The sequence below is a fragment of the Branchiostoma lanceolatum genome, chromosome 9 (genome assembly GCF_035083965.1).
Source record: "Branchiostoma lanceolatum isolate klBraLanc5 chromosome 9, klBraLanc5.hap2, whole genome shotgun sequence".
Classification (NCBI taxonomy): domain Eukaryota; kingdom Metazoa; phylum Chordata; class Leptocardii; order Amphioxiformes; family Branchiostomatidae; genus Branchiostoma; species Branchiostoma lanceolatum.
In genome coordinates this window covers 19,726,603-19,748,900 of record NC_089730.1, presented here as the reverse complement: position 1 = coordinate 19,748,900, position 22,298 = coordinate 19,726,603, and the positions used below count along the sequence as shown (strand labels likewise).

General features: G+C 41.6%; 1 protein-coding gene across 1 annotated transcript in view; it reads right to left on the bottom strand.

The window, feature by feature from the left end:
- The window catches only part of LOC136441190 (UPF0764 protein C16orf89 homolog), a 33,466-nt gene that overhangs the window by 782 nt on the left and 10,386 nt on the right, over positions 1-22,298 (bottom strand). The window contains exons 2-6 of the mRNA XM_066437325.1: positions 9,468-9,798; positions 1,682-1,790; positions 1,006-1,168; positions 587-680; positions 376-428 (exon numbers count right to left, since the gene is read on the bottom strand). Coding sequence (XP_066293422.1) covers positions 376-428; positions 587-680; positions 1,006-1,168; positions 1,682-1,790; positions 9,468-9,798 — 750 coding nt within the window. The remainder of the gene's footprint in view (positions 1-375; positions 429-586; positions 681-1,005; positions 1,169-1,681; positions 1,791-9,467; positions 9,799-22,298) is intronic.

The window sequence follows — 22,298 nt, the reverse complement described above, 5'->3', positions numbered from 1 at the left end:
ACCATAGTACCGACACTAAAAAAATATCCTCAGACATATGTGTATTTTGGGCACTCACTACCCCAAAAGAGAGGAACAGAAGCTGACGTATACATGTGAATAACATCAAGACTCAAGACAATTGCTGAGATTCTTCCAGGCGGTATCATGGAACCCCTTTCCGAGCACAAGATTGCGATATTTCGTTTTTACCAGATCAAGAGAGACAAAAAAGATACAGAGCGAAGGTAAGCTATACCATTGACAGGTAACCGGTATGAATGACGTATTGATTATTTGCTAAATCAGTATCACTTCAAATTGAAGTAAACGTGGCGATATTGTGCATATTTGGTGGTGGATGTTATAACTTTAATAATAGATTGCTAAACTTACGTTGCAGTAATTTTTCGCCCAGAAGCCTCCGTCTAGTCGGTGTATGCCTGATTCTGCAAAACAGAGTGTTCAGTTTCCTTAAACCAGCTGTGATTTGGCATCGTTTAATTTTGATTACCTAAAATATGGTACATTTTAAACCAGTACAGAAATTACAAATAAAAAGTACTGAAAGTCGGCGAAGAATAATCTAGTTTGGAGACATCCTCACCCGAAGCATCCAGAAGGAAGTTGCCATGCCAACACCGTTTTTAGCCAATCAGCGCGTAGGAAGTCCCTGTATCCCAGCATGCCACACAAAACACCTAGTAGGAATCAAAAGGACAATTGACTCAGATAAAGCCATGCTGTTGTGTACTTTGACCATTTTTGTTATAGAATAAAGGTTCAGTACTCTAGTTCTTGCCATTCACATGCCATTGGTTACTTTTCATGACAGGTTACAATTATTCAGACCCTTAACTTTGCTTGTCGGGCAAAGCAGCTAAGGTCGATTTACAGGGTTATCCAGTAAAAGGAACCATAGGTAACCATTTGCCCAATCTAAACTGATATCATGTAGTCAATCATTGATTCTTTAATCCATCGATGATTGATTAATTGATTGAGTGAATGATAGTTTGAGCATACTTGTCTCCAGAAACATGTCCTGGTCTGTCTGCACTGCTCCCCTGTGCATGAGCGCCTCCATGTGGTGGAGAGCAGAACTGCAGTGCCTGTGACGTAGTTCCTGTGTGCCCTCCAGCACCCCTCTCCTCCTGGCGTACTTGTCTATATTCTCCATACATCCAACCTGGACAGTAGCAGCGATTTAGAAGATAATAGACCAGTGGGCAAAGTTTTTCACAACAGCTAATCCTGCTTTATTGTCAGCTCACATGCATAAATGTTTCTTGGGGATTTTATTTTTGTTTTAGTTTTTATCTATCTAACCAGGAATGCATGGATAGGTGGCGCATGTCTTGTCTTGACTAATGTAAGGCAAGCAAAATTACGTGTTTCTTTTTAAAGAAAACACATGGGTCATCTTTTGCTGATTTTGACGTCAGTGTACCGACAATGCGTAAAAAATATTTTGTCAGGTCTAACAACGCCCCCTATCGGCTCACAAGAAAAATCAGCTACAAGTTAACAACAAAGAAGCTATTAGTAACCATATTCCCTCCATGATGTTATGTCTAAAGTAATTATCTATAATACATGTGTCTCTATGATTGTTTTATGTAATCTTCGCGGAGGGAAGTACCAACGAACTGAAGCTACAATAGGGATGGATACTGGAGTACATTAACAGGGCTATACTGACGTGTTCTCCGAGGATAGTCCAGAGGATCTGGTGCGACAGCGTGTAGCCGGACGTGTGGGACGCCGTGATGAACCGCCAACACCTCTCAGACACAGTACACTTCCGGTCTCTGAAAAAAAAGCAAAATAATCATATTACATACCTCAAACATCTCTCACTCACGGCGCAATTCATAAGATCCATAAAGACACAGGGAAATTATTTCAAACCGAAAGCACCACTGACTGGCAGTGCACTTGTTGTCCCTGATGATGAAAACAGTGGGAAATTATTACGAACCACCACCACATGGCACTGGCAGCACCTTTTCTGCCCTCACAAACACAGCACCCTCGTAAGCCAGGACCGCCTATCGCTCGGCGTTACATCGCGAGCGTAAGCGGCCCTGGTAAAATGACCAGTCACATATGGTTATGGCAGGTCGACGAGACTTGCTCATGATATAATTGATGAGCTGACCTTATTTTGCACAAACGGCAGTTGCAGCTCATGAATAATCAATGAGCTAGCCGTAACACGTAACCTGATTGGTTGATAGCTTCCCAGCGTTCTTTGCGCACTGGCTTCCGATGAGAGGAAGCAAACCCTCTGATTGGCTGAAGCTGTTTTGGTGGCGACGTCATCATAACCATATGTGACTGGTCATTTTACTAGGGCCGCTTACGCTCGCGATGTAACGTCAAGCGATAGGCGGTCCTGGTTTACGAGGGTGAAACACAAGGGTAACGCTACTATTACGTATCTCTCACTCATTGTAAATTTTCTGACTCTTAAAAATGATCTTACGCAGAGAGCAAATTATTTGGCAAAGCAATCGCATAATCGTTAGTTTAGTAAATGCAATTCTTGATTGCCCTCGACATAGATCTGATTTAACATTATGTTGAATTTGATTTGTCCTCCATATGACAATATGGAGATTTATCTAAGTCGAATACTGATTAATATGTACTTTTCTAACGAATTAGGGGCTAAATCAGATGACTGAAATTATATCTGGTTTATTAGTGGTATCAATAATAGTGAGAATATCAATGAGAGACACAATTGTACATATGTTTGGTCATATATTATACACATTCGGTTTTTGTGTATACTCTTCGCCAGACATTCTATTTCATGACTTCCTGTCTGAAGAAAGGTAATGGATGTCGTCCAATAGTGTGGTTCAGTTCAGTTCCTCTCTTGCGCTTTGACAAAAATAGTCCAAATTTCCGGTCCAGCACATTTGTGGGTGTGACCTCCATCTTCCAGAAACAGTTTACGTGCCCCCTGCACGAAGAACTCGTTCGAGAAATATTGACGTCTACGTCGTCCGTGATTGCCTTCTTACTTATTACGACCGCTTTCTTAGATTCCGCTGTAAATCTTACAAGACGTTTAATGGATATTCTTGTCTCAGCGCAGCATCAAGGCCTCGGGATTCCGCTGTAAATCTTACAAGACGTTTAATGGATATTCTTGTCTCAGCGCAGCATCAAGGCCTCGGGACGAAATCCTTCAGACGTTCTACTTTTACATCGGTTCACCATCAACAATGCATCTAATAGTTACTGTCACAATGAAATATAGCTGCACTGATAAGGGTGAACAGATTTGGGACGAAGAACGGATCTGATGTATGACCAATTCGGTTTCAATAATTGTCTATTTCAACCGTGACGCTATTTTGTAATCATTGTCTCAAATCTATAAGTGAATCAATAAATTTGGACACAATCCTCGAAATTTGAAACATAGGTTAAATCTATAGGTGCTTCCCATAGTTTGTAAAATGACCCATTCGTAAAAAAACTGACTTTACAATTGTACAAGTAATGCCTCATCCTGAGGTTATTAACACATGACATTTAACAATACATAATTGACAATAGTTAAACACGAATACTGCTGACCAACACATTCTTATTCTTCCTGAACTTATGGACAAGTATTGTATGGGACACTCTCCTAAACGGCACAAATTTGACAATGGTATAATCAAACACCAATGGTCATCTTTATGAGAAATGGCGAACATATTTCTTCTCCATGTTGACGTCATGGATATGTACAGTACCAACCCACTCTTTAAAAGAAAGTGGTACTACAACCATCAATTCACCACTACTCCCAACTCCATCCAGACTCCCATTTAGATAAAAGTTTACTGTGGGTAATGATTTAGGATTGAGACATCATAATGGGGGCGTCTGGAACCGCCAGGAACAGGTCTTACTCTGCATAATTGCTCAGCGGGTAGATCTCCCACCGGGGCAGTTTGATGGGGCAGGAGGAAGGTAAATGGTTTGGAAATCACTCAACATGCCGATACTTGCACAGCCTCCACCATTATCTGCTTTAAAGGCAACTTCTGTGTCTCGCTAGACCCGATTTCCTGTATATACCACACCCGTGAGAGTTGCAATGACCTATGGTTCTTCAACGTAAGCAGCTGTTATTTTGTAAAAGCAATACTTTTCCCTTGCGGTTGATATTTTTAGATTTACGTTCTGAAATCAAATTGTACACAATATCACTAGTTTCTTCTTTCTTTTAACATGCAATAGAGTTTTTTTTAAAATTCTTTAGACAGCCCAGGCTGGAAGGTATGCCATGACGAAGCCTTAGACATAGACATAGGTATGGACAAAAAGGAACAACATGCTATTTGTTTTGGTATTCACAAGTCACAAAGTGGGGACCTCTGGTAAATGGTTTGGGAATTACTCAACATGCCGATACTTGCACAGCCTCCACCATTATCTGCTTTAAAGTCAACTTCTGTGTTTCGCTAGACCCGATTTCCTGTATAACCACACCCGCGAGAGTTGCAATGACCTATGGTTCTTCAACGTAAGCAGCTGTTATTTTGCAAAAGCAATACTTTTCCCTTGCGGTTGATATTCTTAGATTTATGTTCTGAAATCAAATTGTACACAATATCACTAGTTTCTTTTTTCTTCTGATGTCCACTAGAGATTTCTATATATTTTTGAGACAGTCCAGACTGGATGGTTTGTCACGGCGAAACCTTTGAAATCAATGAACAAAAAGGAAATGTTATAATAGTTGTTTTGGTATTTACAAGTGACAAAGTGGAGACCTTCGGTGATTGTGAAGACACAGAACACAATGTAGTAATGCCATCAATCCCGTTCACACTATGCCACGTTAATTCGCTATAAAAATAAAAACCTCATCCACATTGAAACCACATGAAACCAACTCCTGGGGGTAGATTCAATGTGGATATGGCAAACTAGAGCCCTGTGCAGATATGTGACTTAAGCCATTTAGCCCTGAACTGGTTTTCAAGGCTTACGTTTGCAGATACCACAGTAAGAACTCCCCCGTAATCGACTGAACATCACTTCCAAGGAAAGTAATGAAGTACCAACTACTGGTTCATTGTTAGGATAATTACTATCGAGTTTATCCGGACGAGGAAAAATGAGCTTGTAGCAGTTCGTTCTCGATTGCCGATGGGCTTCTGGGATGATTTATACCCGGGAAGTTTCGTGTTTCTGTAAAATCGATGTGGTTACGTTAGTATCTGGTGTGACCGGGGACTTCAGACGAAGTTACGTGACATACGGTGTGCAGCTGGCATTGCCGTTGCTGCGAGTACGTCAGTGTTGCTATTTATCTACAGGCTTACTCTTTCGAAGATCTAGAGTTGGTGCATAAACAAAGTTCAGCGTCCAGTATTCCTTATCATACATTGTGTCATTCAGGTCCTTTTCACATACATATGTTTCAGTCTGAAGGGTGATCTTAGTTAAAAGTGAGGTACAGGTGAGCTACTCTTCTTTACTCATCGACAAGCAAGTACAGACGAAGCCCCTTAATTGCACCTCGGATAAACGCACACTCCATTTAATTGCACCGAATCCCAAAATTCCAAACCGGTTCCCATTCACTGCATTGTTAGTGACTCCGCATATCTGCACCGCAGATTGTCACCAATGCCGGATAACTGCACCAAGATTCTGTAGATCAATTCTCTCTCCAGTTGCTTCAGTAACTTTAAATTTGTAGTGTGTATTTTACTACTTCATCAAAGTAAACTATGTAGCGTTGCCGTGCATCCACAGTGCTACTCTTTTGTCTGAAGCGATCGCACAGGATTATGGGTAAGATGAAGTCTGCCATCTCAGATTATTTTGTTGACAGATGTAGCTAATCTACAAGGACATCGCCAGTGATGGAGTTTCATGTCTGTAGCGAGGAAGGGGTAATTATGACCGGTAGAAGATTGGCCTTGGCCTTGATGACCGACCAGTCACGGGGAGTAAACGTGGGCATGACTCACCTTATGTATCATCACGAGACTGACACGCATTGCCAAAGAACATCAACTAGACAGATGTACCGTTGTATGGTAGACCTAAAATATATAAGGCTGGGACCGTTGCGGTCAGAAATAAAACTAAGGGAGCCAAGGATGAACATGAACTAGTGGAGAGAATTAAAGAAAGACTGATGTAGTATCCAAACTGGATAGTATCCAAGATCCCTGTTGCAGAGGAACACAGTGGACTGCTACATTGTCGACTGGGTATTGGACAGAAAAAAAGGAAGAGAATATTCTAAGTGAAAGTCTGTCAGTGGCCATGATTTTAGTGTGCTCTGGAAGTTTTACTTTACATTTCTAATTCAAAAATCTATTGGCTCATCATAGGGTGAGTTGATAAACGCATGTAATGCAGATAGTAAGACAATAGTTTTCATGAAGGCTTTGTCCTTTGGTACTACATTTGTCTGGTAATATGGCAAATCTGTTGTTTTATATTTTATCCGGCGTAATGGCACCTTCTTTGTGGTCTAGAATGTAACATAATCCTCACAGACAGGCCCGCTGACTGTTCCATTTGTGTGGTGATTTATCCGCCAACAGAAGAGGGTCTGACAGCAGCTAAAGTCCCCGGTTCCCTCACTAATACGTACCTATAAACAAGGGAGCGATAGTCGGGTGAAGGGTCAATTAGTGGGGTTGGCCCTGTCCACAGCGGCAATCCGTCAAGACAGCCCCTGTCACTCCGAGAGAGCCACACTGATCATGGGAGGTCTCGAACTCAACATGGAGGAAATGTCGGGATAAAGTCTCAAGCTGTCCGAAGATCGGTTAGGGTGTCATCTTTGATAAGATAGACAAGGTCACATTTGAAATATTCATGAGAAAGATTCATAGCACGTGGCGTCGAGTGGCAAGGCTAGTGGAGTCGAGCTTTAGCGGTCACGGGTTCTGTACCTGTCTAGGCGTTGTGTCACTGGAAAAATACACTGTACATGGGTGTAGAATTGGGTACGTGACTTCGGTTGGGGATGTAAAAGGTGGCGGAGGGAGAGGAAAAGGCACTGTCTTTCTTTAGCAAGACACGGTTGATTACAATACAATGCACCTACGACGTTCTGATCTTCGGGGGTCTTGTACTCAACATGGAAGAGGATGCCGTGAACAGGTCTCAAGCTGTCCAAAGGATCAGTTTAGGGTATTATCTGCGATACGTGATATGTGATAGACGCGGTCACTGTTGAAATATTCATGCGCACATTCATAGCACGTGGCGTCAACTGGAAGAGTGGCTAGGTCATGGGTTCCGTTCCCAGCTACATGTTGTGTCCTTGGGAAAGACCCTTTAACACGGTGTAAACTGTGGCAGCTGACTTTTGGTTGGGGGGGGAAAGGGCGGTGGAAGGAGAGGAAAGGGCTCTGTCTTCCTTGAGCAGACACAGTTGATTATAACACACTGCACCTACGACGTTAAAGATATTTGGGAGTAACTTTACCTACCCTTTACGTCCATAACACATAAACATTGGGGATTCAAATTAGTACTAGTTTTATCATCTACTATGAGAAAGTCCACACTTGTCTCGGCAATATTATAGAGCTCTTTGTAAGAATCAAGTACGTTCGCAGGCTATTTTCAATCGGAGCCACATTTTAAAGGCTCTGATCATTTTTACAGTCTATATTTCCCGTCTTATTTCCATAGGAAAGGTTTAAAATACGCCAAATCGTATCGAATTTAATTAGCATAACCACCAACATGTTAAGGTAAAATCATAAAACAGATAATAATAGTTATACAGCTTGGATGCGTATTTCCTTTACTGTGCCCATCAGACGGATTATTAATCCCGATGCCGTACTAAAAATGATATCAACATACGACATAACGGTTCACGGGCAAGTAGATGGGGTGATAGATTAAAACAGTGACATCGTTTCGATGGGATTTATAAACTCGTGAGCTGTTTGATTCTTTAAAGAGAAAAATTATTTCAAAAAGTGAAAATCGACAAGACGTAGCCTCATGTTAGCTTACAAGTCTTTGTAGGTGGTAATAGATCAAAGCAGAGTTATCACATCGATGGCATTCGAAACATGTAAACTGTTTCTTCTTTTTTTAGATGAAAAAGAAGACAAAAATACAAAAAGTGAAAACCAGATCAAACCGAGGCCTGTTCTCTGTATGTGACACTGTAAGAATAAGTTGTAAATTTTGATAGCAGTGTCACATTGCCCTTGTCTCTGTCCAAAAGCAAATAAAAAAGATCAGACCATGAATTAACGTTAAAGCCCTGTAATCAATTTCTGCCTAGAGTTGATTATGGACGTGATAAATTGTCAGAGACTGGTGTAATTAACCTTTGCTGTCCCTGAAAGCTTCGGAAATAAAACTAGTCATTAACCTTCAACGGACGGCTTCATCCGCGGTCATCTGTGATTACGTGTCACATTGATTACGGTCGCATTGATTAGTCATGTGGCCACGGTGAAATGGTCTCCAATCAGGTATAATGATGGTCTCAAATCGAAGTTTACCTTTCGCGTCGCTAAAAGACGAGGCAAGCTGACAACGATTGTGGTACCATTTACCAGATGGTACTAACTGAAAAATCCAATTTTTTACCGGAATTTGTTCTAGCTGTTTTATAGGGTGTTTTTATTTGCCGACACTTCGTACGAAGTTGTAAAATGATGATGATGATGATGATGATTATGATGATGATGATGAATTCTCCTTTCGGTTCGACAAATATGGGTAGGCATACAAGTCACTTCTTCTTCTTCTACGATACTGCTGAGCCCGCCTTTCGGTGGATTATTAGCAGCTGCGCGTTAGAAACAAGTGCAAACAGAGGGTAGAAAGGGGGGTAGACAAGGACATGTGCAAGAACTGGACAAGTGAACTTTTAGTGTTGTTAGTAATTATATATTTACATATATACAAGGACGGGGGGGGCAGCTCAATGCAGCGAAGCCCGTCCCAGCTCAAGTGCGTCTTTATGTGAGAGTAAAGACCAATTTTTTGGCGCACATGGGAGGCCAAAGATGACGCACTGGAAGGAACAGGCTGGAGAGGGGCGCTGCTCTGCTGGCTACAAATGCCCTTGTTCCCAATGTAACTATGACATATTTATCCGATGATACAGATATGGAAAAAGAGAGAGAGGGGGGAGGGAACGTGCTTGATGTATCCAAACTTTTACTCGTTGGGAACAGGATGCCATACATACCTCCAGGCACCGCTGACCCACTTGTTTGAAGACCTTTTTTCAATAGTAGATGACGTTTTGTGCGGCAAAAGCGTTTAAGGCTGGGTTTACGCACGTGCTTTTGAGTCGACTTTGGGTCGACTTAGGACTATACAAGGCCAACCCTAGGCCACTCAAGTACGGTAGCGTTTTCTGGTAGGAAAACTCCACTTGAGTAGCCCAAAGCTCCTCACACAGCCCAGAATCGCAAAACAGTCAAAAACCTCAGTGTGTTAATCGTGTACTAAATATCAATTACCTGTGTTGTTCGGAGTTAAGTCCACCTGTGACCTCAGCCAGACAATGGTCGCTCAAATTCCCAGGAAACCAGGTCTCCGTCATGGTCTCCTCTCGCTGTTCCACCCCGTCTGTCCTCAGGTATTTCCAAGGAGTCCTCAGTAGAAACGGTTCCTTCACAACCGCCTCGAACTTCCGGAAGTACTCCATGTCACGTGACCTGAGCATGTGCAGTGCATGGTGGGAGATCCGTGTGATCCTGACCTTGATGCGCGCGAGCCTGTGGATGACGTGTCGGACCGTGTGGTGCACCGAGCCGTCCTCAACCGCCTCCAGCATCAGACCGAGCTGCCCTGGAAAGAGCACAATCTCGTTAACAATTGTAAACATGTAAACATATTGGCCTTGTTTACTTTACTTTACTTTACTTTACTTTACTTTACTTTACTTTACTTTACTTTACTTTACTTTACTTTACTTTACTTTACTTTACTTTACTTTAGGACACTATAATCTATTTTATTCAAAGTAGCGTTTACAATAACAACATCAGAACAAGCTGTCCTGGAAAAAAGCACAATCTCGCCACAACTTTGAAACATGTTAAGTTAACATTGTGCTCTTGCTTTCTTTACCTTACTTTAGGATACTATGTTGGTATGTTTAGTTTACTCAAATCAACGTCATGTGCTCTATCTGTATAATGTGACGTTACAAAAGTGGTAGACTGCTCTATAAGCAACAGAGACTGGAGGTGTCTGCAGCAGTGGTGGTCAACCATGTTGGTGCCCATAGGTGTACAGTGTACATACGCATGACGAACGATTTTTGGCATGCAAATTGTGCACCAATATGGCGACGGACATACCGACAACGCTACGTCAATACTATCTTTTTTTATTTATTTTACATACTATGTTTTAGCTAGTCGATCTTATTTATCTTAGCGTTCACAACATAAAAACAACAGATATAGACAAAGAACTCTGATCTTCTATTCCATAGTTAGGAATCTAGTCTTCCTTCGTTGATGCCTGACAGTTTATAAAGATAACAACTGGAGACATCAAATTCAGCTACCGGCCAAGAAAAACTCCCTCTTCGAAATCGATTCAAATCAGCGAACCCATCACGAAGACTTACAGTAATGATTTTAACTGATTTGCAGATTGAAGTCAGGAAGTATCATGAAGTAAAAACAAACCCATCTGTTTCATTTCCTGTAACCTTGAGCTTATCGACTGATTTCTCATCAGTGAATGGCCCGGCATCAGCGTTCATTGACAAGGAATGGTTCTAACCTGATATAATCTGAGACGTTTTAAGGAAACTTGTCACTATCTTGGAGAAGTTAAAAAGAAACGGTTGACACTTGTTAATTTACATTCACTAACTAAATTTTAATTAAGATGAAGTGTTGTGTTTTCTCATTCGACTTCTACGCAAGGAATTTTATGTGGGCTTTGTATTATCGGCCTTCTCCTGTCTTGTAAGACGATGGGTTTGCTATGCTCACACAAATCTATTCCTCTCAAAATAAAAGATCTCTACCTTGTTTATTGTTGTACGGTCGACAGCTTATCTGGAATTACTGTTCTTGTAAAAAAAAAGCCTTAAAAAGCCTGGCCATGCCACATACGCGTATTTATAGGAATCAATAATTTTGATTTGATAGAAAAATGTATGAAACCAAAGCCAGCAGTATGCAATTTTACGCATCGAGAGTTTCAAAGATCTCTAACTCAAAACATTGTAAAGTGGAACTCAGCGACCTTACTTAACACAGGGGATATTTCATTACAAATCCACGTTCAGTACTTGACATTGCCTTGGGCACAGACAACTAAGATAATGAGACAAGACGTCGTTGCCGTCTCATCAAGCTAGTGGGGTACACCTTGGGGACGTACGCCGATTGCGCAGTTCTAAGAATATAATTCAGGCGAACGATTGCACTCCAAAGTATAATTGTGTCGTGTTTATAGCAGCCCAACGATTTCAGAAGATCAGCCGTCCCTTCTGGCCCGTAAGACGTGATGGATGATGCACCTTCTGCCAGGTTATGAACGAGTCCTAACCCCCATCAAACCTCGGGTGCAATACCCGTGCCGTGGCAGGCGATGGACTTGCAGTGGATTCATTGATCTTTATAGCACTGATACTACCGCTAAATGTATTTCCGTCTCTTAGTCATACTCAACATTTGCCATATGGTTGTTAAACCTTTAACATCTACTAGAGACACTGTCCAAATGTACTGATACCATCGCTAAATGTATTTCCGTCTCACATTTATACTCAACATTTGCTACTAGAAACACTATCCAAATGTAATGATCCCATCGCTAAATGTATTTCCGTCTCACATTTATACTCAACATTTGCTACTAGAAACACTATCCAAATGTAATGATACCATCGCTAAATGTATTTCCGTCTCGCATTTATACTCAACATTTGCCATATGGTTCTCAAACCTTTGACATCTGCTAGAGACACTATCCAAATGTACAAATCAATGATTGATAAGATCATCCTTAACTAGTTAACTTGGGACTTAACGAGAATCCGGTAACTTATATGACCACGAACACTTAAATATAGTTAAATCATCTCCATTCAATTTCCTAAAAAAACAACGGTTGCCTTAAGTATTGTGTTTGCCATATATACGCTTTCGTGCACGTACAATTGCCATTGACTGATCCGCGTATTTTTTCGAACGGACAGCTGAGTTTTAATCACAAATGGTCTACAGATCCCCATTATTCTAGATCTACAGCTCTCTTTAAGTCCACTGATTAACACGTCGGCTGGTAGGAAATGAAGAGACCGATACAAGTTCAAGTGCCGAGAAGATTAGATTATTGGCTCTTGATTGCAGCAGTTCTCAAGGTGACTACCAATGTCGCCGGAACCTTGGAACCAGTTCAAGATCTTATCGCTTTCTTGTAGAACTGCTGAGTAAACAGCCTTTCAGACAGATCGAAGCGAGCGGCGCAGTTGTCTCCTTTATGACGTTTTTCTGTTACGGCCGTGACCTGAGATAACCTCTTACAGTTGAAGGAAGTCGTGGAAGATGTTGTTGACTATAAATTGGAAGTTTCATAAGATTCAAACAGTCCCAGTGTAGGTCATATCTGTTTTTGCGCTTTAAATGCTATCCTAAAGAAGAAAAATGATGTACACAGACGTTACACAGTGCAGGTTGGAGCAAAGTAAACACATTGAAAATACCATCTACTGTATCGAAGCGAGCGGCGCAGTTGTCTCCTTTATGACGTTTTTCTGTTACGGCCGTGACCTGAGATCACCTCTTACAGCTGGACATTCCGTGGAAGATGTTGTTAACTATAAGTTTTATAAATTGGAAGTTCCATAATATTCAAAGAGTTACAGTGTAGGTCATATCTGTATCTTTACAGCCGGTATATCCGCCCGTCGGCGTAACGCACCAGGTTATATCTGTCATTCATGGAGCTAAATATTTTATCCTAAGAAGAGAAAACATGATATACACAGACGTTACACAGAGCAGGTTGGAGGAAATTTCGAAAGTGAATACGTTGAAGATACCATCTACTGTATCGAAGTGAGCTGCGCAGTTGTCTTCTTTAGGTTTTTTTCTGTTACGGCCGTGACCTGAGATCACCTCTTACAGCTGGACATCTCGTGGAAGATGTTGTTGACTAACTGGAACTTTGATACGATTCAAAGAGTCCCAGTGTAGGTCATATCTGTTTTTGAGCTATAAATGCTTTCCTAAAGACGAAACATGATGTGCACAAACGTTACACAGAGCAGGTTGGAGCAAAGTAAATACATTGAAGATACCATCTACTGTATCGAATTTTATTTCATTTTTAATTATTATTATTATTATTATTATTATTATCATTAAGCTGCGCAGTTGTCTCCTTTGCGGCGTCTTTATGTTATGGCTTTGACCTCAGATAGCCTGTTACAGCTGGACCTCCTGGACGGACTGTCAAATAGGTTTTTGACAAATTGGAACTTTGAGCAGGTCCAGGAAGTCATGGGGCAGGTCACATTTACTGTGGAGCATTGAATATTGTCTCATTCTTTAGAGGGTAAAGGAATGCCCAATATAACACTCACATGATAAAGTAAAACTATTATTGAAACGCCTGACCGTTCCCCAAAACATATCCAGCTGCTTTAGAAACTGCTTGTTGGCGTAAAACTATCACTAATTCCTTTTTTATGTACAAAGCGTTACAGCCTTTGAAAAATCTTACATCAGCATTTTACTGACACACAATATGCTGTTGTCGTTTTCTTGGATCAATTTCTTCATCTTTGTAAAGGCACAGGGAACGTGCAATAACCAATCGTAAAATGTAGGTTGTATCATGAATGATAAGCCCACTGTGAATACTCAGAAAGACTCACAGTGTAAAACTTATGCATGCATATTTCATTGCGTCCATGTACCAGCGCGATGTGCTTGAGGTACATACATGTATATGACGGCCAACTGATATACACATCTACAAATCAATATACAAGTGCCTCGCCCTAACTTTAGCATCAATCCATCATACACGGCTGTTGGGGAATAACTTCCAGGGATGGCTGCGAGTTCTTACTGTCGTGAGTTGTGGTGGATCAGAATTCTCCGCAGTGCTCGATTCATGACTGTCAATACATTTGAAGGACCACTAGGGCTTTACTGTTGTTGATGTTTGGGATCAACGTCTATATGAGACTTCTGTACTAAATGAACATGCCCGTCAGCGTTTCCGTTGACATTGAATTCTTATACTAACAACATAACCCGCAGGGGTTACCTGTATTTGGTAATGGAAAATTTCTTGATAATGATGTACTTTTTGTTTTGGTAAATTACAACCCACTGCCTGGAGACACCATACTGAATTACTGTATAAATGTATTATTATTTTTCTCTGTTTACCGACTCGAAATATTTCTATGAAGAACTATATGACGACGATTTTCTGAACATGACATAAACATCCTTTTGCTAAATGTAATCTCAAAATACCAGAGGCAAATCCTTTAAGGGTAAATTAAGACATTCATCAAGGGACGACGTCACTACGTTTGTCCAGTACCAAAGTAACGTAAGACGGCTGCTTGAAAACATCGATACAAAAGGATTTACTTCCGGGCTCAGGAGGCCTGGTATCCGGCAGACATTGTGCACGGTAAGCTGCCGGATTACTGACTATGGACCGGGGTGCCAGGGGAGTTGTAGGATAAATCTCACAGGCAGTGCAGGAGATTTGATTCAACTCAATCAATAATGCCCATGAGAACTATGATGTTCTTTGGAACTATAAGTCTTTACTCAATTCGGTATCAGAATGCAATGTTTATTTACTTGTTTTATAAATCCAAGATGACAGCAAGTAATCATTAAGCAATTAGTGTAAGCTTTCGTAGCATTCCAATTTTGATCGGTCATTTACAGCTCCTGGACAATGGTACATGTATATTAAAAATCCCGGTTTTATACTGATTCATAATGAATCGTCCAGGTTGGTGTTCTGGTGCTACAAGGACACTACAAAGAACGCTTTCTTACACCGAAAAGTAATGGTCTTCATACCTCAGGATAGAAGACGTGAACTCAAACGTGAACTCAAACAAAACTGATGCGGGTATGATTCGAAATGACACCTATTTGATTAAACTGCTTTTAATTTCATTTCCACTACGTTGATGTATTTCAGTATGTGCCTTCATCATGCGTACTTGGCACTGCGCGTGTGGTTTGTCAGAACGTCCTTTAGCTGTAGGTTTCTTGGTTGACATTGTTACCCGCGAAGCACCGGTAATACGCATATCATGAAGTACAAAAATCTCGAAAAGTTCAACAAAGCCTGCGTAAGTTGCTCTCTCTCTCTCTTGTTACATTCTCTTACTGTCAGCTATAATTTCCTTCTGATGACCTTTTTTTTAAAGTGTGGGGAGGGAATTCAATGTTTCTCTTCTTTGTTTCGCATTCTGCTGCTGTCAGCTATAATCAATACTGTTTGCCCTACTGTGTCTCCCCCTGTCCGATCGATCACCGCGTTTAGCCCCTATAATTAAAGTGTCACAGAACAGCTTATCCACCAGTTTGCCTCTTCTGCGGGCGGATTTGTGGTCACCATGGGACCTCCCACGTACGCCGGACCCGCTGGTTCACTCCCCGGCGTGGCAGTTCTCTAGATCCCCGGCTCAACTAGGATCAGCTTCGCTCTCGGTTTGACTTTTGGTAAATGGATTCAGTGCGTTCGGGACAGACGCTAAGAAAACTTTCGAAAGACTTGAGTAAATGTAGAGAGGCCTGTAGTAAACACACACTGCATTCTCTTTTGTCCGTTTTCCAAGTTTAAACAGTGGGACTTCCTAGTCTATATGGATATGGACCTGACAGTGTGTACGCTACATATACACTACCCTCAGTGGACATCGGCGTAGATCCCCGGCTCAACTAGGATCAGCGTCGCTCCCGGTTTGACTATTGGCAAATGGATCCAATGCGTTTGGGACAGACGCTGAGAAAACTTTTGAAAGACTCGAGTTAATGTAGAGAGACATGCAGTAAACCCACGTCCACACTCTATTCTCTTTTGTCTGTTTTCCAAGTTTAAAATGTGGAACTTCCTAGTCTATATGAATGTGTATCTGACAGTGTGTAGCTATACGCTACACCGCCCGCTGGTTTACTCCCCGGCGTGACAGTTCTCTAGATCCCCGGCTCAACTAGGATCAGCGTCGCTCCCAGTTCGACTATTGGCAAATTGATTCAGTGCTTTTGGGGACAGACGCTGAGAAAACTTTTGGACGACTTGAGCAAATGTAGAGAGGCCTGTAGAAAACTTGGAAAACGGACAAAAGAGAATGCAGTGTGTGTTTAACACACTGCATTCTCTTTTGTCCGTTTTCCAAGTTTAAACAGTGGGACTTCCTAGTCTATATGGATGTGTACCTGACAGTGTGTGCATGTAGCTGTACGCTACACTACCCTCAGTAGACATCGGCGTGACAGCTTACTAGATCCCCGGCTCAACTAGGATCAGCGTCGCTCCAGGTTTGACTATTGGCAAATGGATTCAATGCGTTTGAAACGGACGCTGAGAACACTTTTGGACGACTTGGGTAATAACATACAGGTCATTTGCAGTCAAGCTTGGCACTCAAAGGACACAGGAAATATGGTCATAAAAGCCTAGTGGCCATTTTAGATTGATTAGTCCTCATAGAGGCAAGTTCAGATGGCATTAAAGGACAAACTAAAAGTTGTTCAAATTGTTCCTCGACCTTTCGATAGAGGTGACCACATCTAAAAGTTTGTACGTTCCTACTACTTTTAAAGTGAAAAACTGTAACATTAACTCCAGTAAAGTTGATAGCAACTGGCAGAACTCTCCGTGCACTGTAGCAATCTAGAACCACGTGGCCGCATTGGATACCCTACTTGTGCACGAGCCTGCAGTTAACCAACATTCCATTCTCTTTTGTCCATTGTCCAAGTTTGAACGGTGGAGCTTCCTTCCAACAATCTATATGAATGTGCATCTGTGTAGCTACGCTACACTGCCCAATTGATGCATCATACTCCAAGCTGATACATGTGTCTGCCGCGAGCTTACTACGTTTACAATCATCCCTCCTTCTCCCTTGGCTATTCATAAAGTTAATCTTATCACGTGACGAAAGTCCTCCAAAAGTCACGAACCCGGGACTTCCTGTAGTTAGTTTCATTGCTGGGAATCACAGCCGAGCTCTTACACTGGTGCGTCATCCGTTCAATACTTTTCCTCCTTCGCCCGTAAAGTTGATCTGTTAGCAGAGCTATGAACCCCCTGTATGAAGCACAGTCACGAACCAAGGACTTCCCGTAGTTATTTTGATTGTCGGGAATTACAGCTGAGGTCTCAGCACCAGGGACATGACCTTTCACTGGTGCGTCATCCGTAGCTAGTAATCAGGGCCTTCATCACAAAGCCGTTCAGAATCCTAAAAATCTAGGGACGCGTGACATATCCAAACGAGTGACTGAGTCTGTCATCTGGTGAACATGAGGTACTGATGGCAATAGACTTCTTCCGAGCTGGTATCTTAGAACTTGTTACATGTATATCAGTCATGTACATCTGTTACCACGGTATAGTACTACCAATTGCTTGCCTATTTGTAGTTCCATCACAAGGACAGCCCAGCAACTGTGCTGTTCAGTATTCAGCACAGAATATGGTCCACACTACACAATGCAGACGTTTTGTTCGTGATTATTACTCCTTAATCGTTCCAAATAAGAAGCTAACAACGCCTCTCTTGGTTAATTTTTCCTCCGTTAGATACGGGAAAAGGTCATCACCTTTTGACCTCACGGTGAACACACCACTATAGCTAAAGACGTACCCACCAGGACCGCAAACCGACTGTATAGTTCTCCCAGCCCACAACATGCCCACCTGAACCCCAGGTATCAACTTACAAAGGCCGCCGGGGGAGCCTCTCTGATAACCGTGTTTGTGTCCGGAAGTTATCAGCCATGACGTATCGTAGTAAAATCATGCTTTATTCGGAAATAAGAAAGCAAGTAGGTCCACTAAATCCCAGGTCACGATGGTCGTGTGACATAACGTGTAGGGAGACGCAAATTCACAGATAAGATACAAATGCATATTTACTTATAAAAAGATTACAAATAAAATCACACTTGTTTCTACAATAGGGTGCCTTATTTCCAGTGCGGCCCGTGGCGTGCATTCCATGTAGCATATGATGGCAGAATACAGTTTCTGAGTGCCTGACATGCGCTACATTTCGCTGCCAGCGTGTACATTACTTACAGTTTCTGCCTGCCTTTGCCATTACAAAATTTCGGTCCCATTAAAAATGATACATACATGCTTAACCTGTTAAAAAAAACTACATCTAAAGGACGTAGATATGCCAAAGTGAGGGTTGGAGCTTATTTCAATTCTCATAAACATCGTATCTACATGTACCATTTCAATTGGCACGGTATGACATAAAGAGACATAACCTTAAAATAGACCGTCTCCCGATGCTCCTTCTATGAGAATTTGCTTCAGGGCATCTATTATTTAGCTCCGCCGGCAGATATTACCCGCGAGAGGGAGGATTCAATATGAACATCACGTCATCTATTTCTCTTCTAAGAAGTTCCCAAATATGAGCTGACAGCGTGACGACTCTGGTTCATATCACAAGACATCTCCGAGCCGATAAAAACATGGGATACATTGAAGATTCCAGCCTAGACGTCGTTTTTTTTAAGTCAGAAACAAGATACACATGGACATGGACATAGTGGCGCTACACTCAAGTACAGTAACTTATTTTACAGCTCCACAAAAAAGCTAAATAAGATTAGACAAAGACAATGACAAACGTCGGCAAATTTCCGAACAAACATAACATAAGCAAGATATGACTGAAGTAATGCGTATCAATTTGATGAAAGTAAAAACATAACTGAATAATCAAATATGCAATGTGATTAAAATACATAATACATACCACACGACCCTTAACTAAAGACGTCGGTTGTTCTACATGTTAGTGCGCTAGTTTTATTCGTTTATCTTGTTCAAGTTTTCAACACAAAGGACACAAATCAGCGCTAGGAGATTGTTTTTGGATCAATCAATCAATCGATCGATCGATCAATAAACTACTATCATGTATACAAAACATCTTCCCTGTCGGAACCGATTCCACTCGTTTATCACGTGCGCAAAATGTGCAAATTTGATTTGACGACAAATCAAATTTCAGGAACGAAGACGATCGTCGTAACGAGTTTCAAAAGTAAACCTGTCTTCCACATCGATTCTCCATAATGTTCTTTGTAGTAATTTGTAATCTACATCAACTTTTATTGAATTACAGGCTTATGTTGATTGAATTTTCTATCCGCGTGTTCATGATAAAATTAGTGCTAGAACTTTCTTACGTCGCACTCAGATCAGAACGTTTGCATTCCGTAGCACAGCTGTCCAGCCCACTACCTCCCTGATCGGTTGAGTGAGTCCAAATTGCAGAAAGCAAGAAACGTCTTTCCCGGACGCGTGGATGAAATTGTCCGACAAATTGCTGCGTTGTGACAGCTACAATCCCAACCACACACGCGGAACACATAACCAGCCATGCGCACAACTGTATGAACATTACAGTTTCCATCAGAATGTTTTTTTTTTTAAGTGGAACATTTCGATCAATAGAAAATATTCAAACAGCAACGTTGTCCTCAAACTCTAATGTCTTCTCTTTTCCTACCATTTCAACATCCGCTTCTCCAACGTGTTTTGACCATCGGTTCATTGGTCCAAATTTGGACTAATGACAGCTACAATCCCAACCACACACGCGGAACACATAACCGGCCACAACGCATTTGAATTTCCGTCAGAATAGTCATTCCAGGAGTAGAACATGTCGATCAATAGATAGGACATGAATATTGTTGTCCTCAGACCCATATTGCTTTTTTCCTACCATTTCTACAGCCGCTTCTCCAAGGTCCCCGTTCCACTAGACAGCGCTCTCACTGCGACCTGATGCGCCCTAAGCTGGGTTTGTGTAACCCTTCAATCTATAATTAGAACATAATACAAAATTCAAAAGTATGACTGACAACACGAAAAAACAGCCTAAAACTAAAAAGAGTCGTTCTTTATCTACAAAATTCGTTGAGCGCTGTGGTCAATTTTTGGACGCAGAAAGAGCGCGGCATGGTTGCAGCTTTTGTGGAATGGGGGTATAAGGTGTTTGGGCCATCGGTGCAAAATTCAAAAGTATGACTGACAAGTGACAACACGATAAGACACACAAAGCGTAGAAAGAGTTGTTCTTTATCTACGAAATTCGTCGAGCGTTCTGTTCAATCTTAGTCGCGGAGAGAGCGCGGCGAGGTCGCAGCCCTACTGGAATGGGGATATAAGGTGTTTGGGCCATCGGTGTTATTTAGGACCTTACTGTCTGGGTTAGGGTAGTATCAGTGTTTATAGCCTATCTGTTCCCAAGGGACCGTTTTACCTATTCATAGAACCAGATCATTTCATGAACTAATATCGTAAACCAGCTCGGCTATGCATATGGCCTATTTTACGTTATTGTACACAACGTAATCCTATATATTTTACAAACGTGCGACGTGTCATAAAGATCTACGCCACGACTGACGTATTTACAACTTCTGGTCAACCACCAAGGTTACCAGTTAAATGCTATCTACGGGCTGCTCTGACTGCATGCAGGGTATTTCGTAGTCATGGACATTTCTACGCGTTCTTTCACGTCAGAGCCTTGAGTGAGTGTGGTGAAATAGATAGGAGTAGGCAGGTTGAGACTCTAACATGACAATATGGCTTATTTTGCTTTGTCTTACTCATCTTTTTATATACCATTAAAAACTTTATTTCATTGCCTTTACTGTTATGCAGCCATTATTGTCCTACTGGTAAAGGGCCATCATTGAAAGCTAGCCTTAGATTAGATAAAACGAATATGTTCTGTCCAAGGCAAGGTACATCTGTGCGGGTCCATATCCTTGCTGTTACTTTTAATACTCTGTCATAACTCTATCTATGTCTCAATCAAAACGATGACACAACATAAGGAATCAGAGAGAATAACACTACAACATGCCGGAAATATTCTCTATGGGCTTACCAAAGTGACCATTCCAACAGAAACGTCCGTTCTACTAAGAGAGACACTATCTTCACACCGACGTAACGGCGTGTACCTACCATCAGCAGCAGTAAAGCCCAGGAGAAGGGCATCCCTAATGAAACCCAACACCCTGCAGGGGTGTCCATTTTCAACACCTGAGACTCCATTCACGCCGTCTCGCGGGATTTGAGCGGGGTGTTGAGTTTAATTGTTTGTGAAAATGAAGCAAACGGCTCGAAGCTTTCAGCACGACCTCTTGACTACACTTAACAAAATCGCACGCTTTGCTAATTTCCAGTTTCATTCGTGTTGGTTACGGTTATAACTGATAGTAATCCCTATACCAAATTTCAGGTAATTTGTTTCAATACCAGGAAACAGGAGCCCAAAATATACATTTTTTGGTTTGAAAATGCCGTAGAATTGATTTTGGGCAGAATATGAGATGCCTCCATATCTAAAACTATTAAGGATGCATCCAAGCACATGTATGCCAAATTTGGTGCTTTTATACAAATTTGCACAATTCGTCAGCTATGCCGCTGAACTATATCATGCAAGTTTGTTTCCCGGTTTGTTGAATGTCATGAAAATGAATGCATGGCAAATTTATATTACTAGTGTATCAATGCATCAATCTGTATGCATGAGTTTGTTTTTTATTCGATGTTCTCGTGCCGTAACTCATCTCCAATGTCCTGTCACACGCTCCCTCCTGACGGTGCCCTAATTATCTCTCCTCGTCATTTCCGATCACCGATCCGGATCAACCCGGTTAATTACTAAGGTCACGTGTCGCCGGTGATTCCATCAATAAACCATCCCGCCATTTTGGATCCATCAATATTTGACGGTCATTTGTGCCTCCCGTTGCTTTAGGGACCTGATGAGTTAACAGAGGAAGTTTGATCTGCCAGGTCGTATCCTCATCAAAGTCTCGAACGTTGGTAGATCGACAACTTTGCTAGATGACACTTAAAAGCGCTGCTATCCCATACGCCTCATACCTCAATCGTACATTAGGAAAGCTCTTTGTGCGTCCAAGCTTCCGTTTTGCTAAGGTATCGGGTGTATCAATTAAAAGAGTTTACATGTCAATAGGGATCGATAAGGGATTTGGTAGCTCGTATGATGAAGCAGCTCGTCCAGAAAAATCGCCGATCTGTTTGCC